The 5,573-nt window shown below is 55.9% G+C and overlaps 1 protein-coding gene across 1 annotated transcript; it reads left to right on the top strand.

Annotated features, from left to right (window-relative positions):
- Positions 1 to 1,526: 1,526 nt before the first annotated feature.
- On the top strand, positions 1,527 to 5,322 carry LOC101775897 (subtilisin-like protease SBT2.4). Its single transcript, XM_012847384.1, is given in 7 exon segments — positions 1,527 to 2,254; positions 2,385 to 2,480; positions 3,428 to 3,497; positions 3,600 to 3,882; positions 3,959 to 4,281; positions 4,373 to 4,682; positions 4,685 to 5,322. Coding segments are annotated over 7 exon segments (2,448 nt in total).
- Positions 5,323 to 5,573: the final 251 nt, after the last annotated feature.

Raw genomic sequence — 5,573 nt, forward strand, 5'->3', positions numbered from 1 at the left:
AGTGAACTAAATAACGATATAATTTTAAAAGCGTGTTCGGTAACAAACCAAGTGCACCCATTACATTCAAGTGTCTATTGTTACGGTAGCGACTACAAAGTGGTGAATTCCCCTCCAGTTTAAAGCCCGATTTTGAATGGCATAACTATGCAAAAACACCTCGCAAAAAAAAAGTGAGGCCTATTGACCACTGATGACATTGCTTGGCAAAACAGAAGGAGTCACCAATTTGTTGCGAAGAATTACAGCCTCATACCAACATGCGCACACTGAAAGATTAGTCATCCCAGAACAAACGACAGACGCATGTCGAATCCACACTGGTTAGTCAAACGGTCAAACCGTGACACCTCATCGTGACTTTGCTGTTTCCATGCAATCCTCTACCTCCAGGTATATGGACACATGAGCGGAGAAGCAGCATGCGTGCTTATAGATGTCCATGCAGCCAGCAACCCGATAACCTGAACGAAGCCTGATTTTTCAGCCCGTCCTAAGTCCAGCCCAGCTCGTAACTCTTTGGGCTCGAGCTAGCCCAGCCCGATGGCTAGTGCCGGGCGTGGGCCGACGCCTCGGCACGACAGGTGGCCCAACCCGGCACGATTTTACTATGCCAGCCCGAAATGGCCCGTTAACCGCCTCCCAACCAGCCCAACAACACAATACCAATCTAGCCTGCTAACTCTCACGGTCACCCGTTCCTCTCCCTATCTACTGCCCACCGTCGCCTCCCGGTCTCTCGCATCTTCCCACCTCCCCTCCATGGCTTCATCCTCCCCTTCCACCTCCCTTCCGACCGGTGGCGGCGGCAATGGCGCAGGGTGCCGGGAGCAGCGGCGTGGGCGGCTGCGGCGGCGCGGGGGACTGGCAGTGGTGGCGGCGGCGCGGGAGGCCGGCAGCAGCCAGCGGAGGCGGCGGCGCGAGGCCTGCCAGGCCTCGCGGTGGCCCGAAGTTGGCCGCTTGACGGGCTGGCCCGGCACGGAAAAGGCACTGCAGGCTCGTGCTTAGGCCGCCGATGCAGCCCGTGGGCTGGCCCAGCCCGGCACGATGTTGGTGTCGTGACGGGCCAAGCCCGGCACGAAAGTTAACGGGCCTTGCCGGGCCGGGCAGCCCCAATGGACAACTATATGCGTGCTTCATTATTTCAAGTCGAAATATCCATCTATAAAATCTTAAAATATGTTCTTTAATTTATAATTAGATTTATTCTCTTTGCATCGCAGCGTTGAACTGGGTTTGAGATTAGTGTTTGATTCGGAGGTTTGGAGCTTTGTTCGCATGATGGGGTAGACATTATGTCACCCCCAACATTAAAAACATATCTCACAACGGCATTTCTTCCGGATCTGCTGACCGACCAAACTACACTTTTGAGCGAAACAAGCCGGTTACAGATGCAATTATGTATAAAGTTGGAGTGAGTGACAAACTTAAGGTAGTTTCCATTGCAAATGCTGAACATGTGATGAGATACAATGTCTTCCCGTCAGCGCAGCTTCCTGATTGTTCGCTTGCTCTTTGCAGCAATGGCGGCATCAGCGGTGGCGGCAGGGGAGGCGAGAGCAAGGCTCGCCGATGACCAGGTCGAGAAGCCATCCATCTACCTCGTGTCGGTGCACGGCGAGCCCTTGGCCGCGGCGTTCCAACGAGGGGTTGATCGGAACGCGACGTGGTGCCGAGCACAGAAGAGGAGGGTGGTGCGGTTCCACGACCGCCTCCTCCGGCACGCCATGGACGACGGCGGCGGCTCGTACTGCTGCCGGAAGCTTTACAGCTTCCACCACGCCGTCAACGGGTTCGCCGTCCACGCGACCGCCTCCCTGGCGGAGAGGCTGCGGGCGGCTCCGGAGGTGGCGACGGTGGAGGAGGACGTGGGCACGAGGCTCATGACCACGTACACGCCGCGGCTCCTCGGCCTGCCCGACGGCGTGTGGCGGCACCGGGACGGCGGTGAAGGGGACGACGACGGGGAGGGGGTGGTGGTCGGGGTCGTCGACTCTGGCATCGACCCCGCACACCCCAGCTTCGCGTACGTGCCACGGGCACCGGCTTATCCGCCCGACGACGGCGATGGGGCGGACGGCCGGCCGCCGTTCGCCGCCGGGGGTGCTTGCAGCGTCGGGCCCATGTTCCCGCCTGGCGCGTGCAACGGCAAGATCGTCACGGCGAGGTACTTCGCCGGTGGCGCGGCAGCGGTGCTCCCGCTCGACCCCTCACGCGACTTGTCGCCGTTCGACGCCGAGGGACACGGCAGGTGTGTTTGTTGCGTGGCTTTGTGATGTTAAAGGATCAGAAAAAAAAAATACTGTGGAATTTACAAGAACGATAATGGAAGCAGTCTAATTAGTTAGTGGATTAAGGGTTGCAGATCGCCTGTTTTGCAGCCACGTTGCTTCAATAGCGGCGGGGAACCGAGGAGTGCCGGTGGTCGTCGGCGGTGCAATGTACGGCTTCGCCAGCGGCATGGCGCCAAGTGCAAGGCAAGACATGACACCAAGCATTACTTGTGTTGCTACAAGCCAATGTACATGTTCTGTTCTATGATAAATTTTTTGAAGACCGTTAATATATTAAAAGATGGAAAGGTAACGGTACGACAGGAATAGAAGACAAAGAGAGAAATAAAAACTAAGGGGTGTTTGGTTCCAGGATTCAAGTTTAGTTACTGTGACATCGAATGTTTAGATACTAATTAGGAGTATTAAATATAGGTTAATTACCATAACTAATTGTATAAATGAAGACTAATTCACGAGACGAATCTATTAAGCCTAATTAGTCTATAATTTGACCATGTGATGATACATTAAACATGTGCTAATCATGGATTAATTAGACTTAATAGATTCATCTCGAGAATTAGCCTCCATTTATGCAATTGGTTTTGTAATTAACCTATATTTAATACTCTTAATTAGTATCTAAACATTCGATGTGTTGAAACCAAACACCCCCTAACTAAAGAAGGGAGGAGAGAACCACAATAGGCGATTACAGGGCATTAAGCTAGGATTCCATAGAAGGGACAAGGCTAGGTTTAGCTATTAAGAGGACAAAGGAGAATTCAGAAATGAATTTCCTTTTGCAAGCATTCACCGAGGGATCAATATCATTGAAGATCCAATCATTTCTTATTATTCAAATGCTCCATGTCATGAGTATGATGATTTTCATGAAGAAGAAAACTTCCAGTTGCTCCTTTATCCGAGAAAAGATTTGAAGGACTGATCTTGCAGTTACCACCGAAATGCCAATAAATTCCCAACATGCTTTAGCAGTTTCTGGCCTCCGAAGGATGCAAAGGTCACAAATATAGGATTTTAGAAACATTCTTTTACGTCTCAGGAGGTCTCTTATGTTCACACGATCCTTTAGCAGTAACCAAAAGAAAGACTTTGTTTTTCATCTGTTCTATGATAAATTGCAGGTTAGCTGTGTACAAGGCCGTATACCCTGCTGGAGGAACAATGGCTGATCTTATCGCCGCCATAGATCAAGTAAGACATTTATTCTGACCACATTTGCAATGCTTGAGATTTTTACATAAAGTTCCTGGAAACATTTTAATTTCGAAAAATCCTGAAAATCTCAATGCTCAGGCAACCGGAGACAAGGTGGACGTGCTGGTACTGTCCATCGGACCAGATGAGCGTCCCAGCAGCAAAGTCACGTTCCTCAGCATGCTGGACGTCGCTCTGCTGTCCGCCAGGAAAGCCGGCGTGTTTGTCGCTCAGGCTGCCGGCAACCGAGGGCCGGCCGAGTCCTCCGTCGTCTCCTACAGCCCGTGGGTGACGACTGTCGCCGCTAGCACCACCGGCCGGAGCTACACGTCGAGGCTGGTCCTTGGCGACGGTCGCCATGTTCCGGGACTCGGCTTCTCAGGTATAGTACTAGCCACTCTTGCTCTTGTTCCCATCAAGCTTTGCAATAATGATACAGCGACGATCATCTCTTGCAGCGCCGACGCTCCAGTACAGGCTCGTCGCGGCCAAGGACGCTGCGGCGCCGGACGCCGCCAGCATGGAACGCGCGGAGGAATGCCAGGACCCGGAGGCCCTGCGCTGGCGCGCCGGTGTTCTGCGAGGCAGCATCGTCCTCTGCTCCTTCTCGCAGGGGTTCTACAACGGCACGTCGACGGTGACCGCCATCCTCGACGTGGCGGAGGCTCTTGGATTCGCCGGCTTCGTCCTCGCCGCCAGCGCGCTGTACGGCGACTTCCTCGCGCAGCCGCTCCCTCTCTGTGTCCCTGGCGTTATGGTCCCCCGCGTCGCCGATGCTCAGGTAAAACATCGATCGATCAGGATCAGTTGCAGCTGCCAACCGGTTCGTGTTTGGTGCGGCGCTGATGGCGACGTGCATCGGTGTATGGCAGGTGATGTGGTCGTACTACGCGGCGCACACGGTGTACGCGGGCGCCGTGACCGTGTTCGGCGCCACCGCGGCGATCGCGGAGGGAAGGGTGGCCACGTTCGCCGACACGGCTCCGATGGTGGCGCGGTACTCGTCACGGGGGCCGGACGTCGCCGACGGGGACTCGACGCCGGCGGACGTGCTCAAGCCGGACATCCTCGCGCCCGGCGACCAGGTATGGGCGGCCTGGAGCGCGCTCAGCGTCAACCAGCCAATACTCGCCGGCGACCATTTCGCGATGATCTCGGGCACCAGCATGGCAGCGCCGCACATCGCGGCGTCGCGGCGCTCGTCAAGCAGCGGCGCCCGTCGTGGGGGCCGGCGGCGATCGCCTCCGCGCTCTCCACCACCGCGTCGAGGCACGACGAGCGCAAGCTCCCGATCATGTCGGAGGGCTTCGAAACCGGCTCGCTGCTCCCCGCGACGCCGTTCGACTACGGCGCAGGGTTCGTGAACCCCGCCGGCGCGCAGGACCCCGGGCTGGTCATCGCGCCGGAGCCCGAGGACTACGTCGGCTTCCTCTGCTCCTTGCCGGAGCTCAGCCCCGACGAGGTCCAGGCAGCCACCGGCTTGGCGTGCCGGGCCCCGGCGCAGGCTTCTCCGGCAGACCTCAACGTGCCGTCCGTCACCGTGTCCGCGTTGCGGGGATCCCTGTCCGTACGGCGCAGGGTGACGAGCGTGGTGAGCAACACGGAGACGTACCTCTGCTCCACGCTGCCACCGGCCGGCGTGGAGGTCGCCGTCCGGCCAGGGTGGTTCGAGGTGGCACCCGGGGAAACGCGGGAGCTGGTGGTCGAGCTCCGTGCGACCAGGGCGTCTGGGGCGTTCAGCTTCGGTGAGATCGTTCTCACCGGGAGCTTGGACCACTTGGTGAGGCTGCCGCTGGCCGTGCGGCCCCTCGCGACGACATGACAGAAATGCAGCCGTTCAGGTCGGCAGTGGAAGTGCAAATTTAAGTTGGGCTTTATTTAAGGAATCATGAGCTGAAGAATATATGCAAAAAAACTAGTCATACAAAATTACATATGCGTGCTATGTGTTACATGAATCATTGTAACCGGAACTGGTTGCGGCTTTGATAGTACTGTTCGTATGTCATTCGCCTTCTATTGTCAAATCGGCTGCGGCAAAGCGGGTTAAATAAAAAAGAAACAGCTTTTAAC

This window comes from Setaria italica, chromosome VII (genome assembly GCF_000263155.2).
Source record: "Setaria italica strain Yugu1 chromosome VII, Setaria_italica_v2.0, whole genome shotgun sequence".
NCBI lineage: Eukaryota > Viridiplantae > Streptophyta > Magnoliopsida > Poales > Poaceae > Setaria > Setaria italica.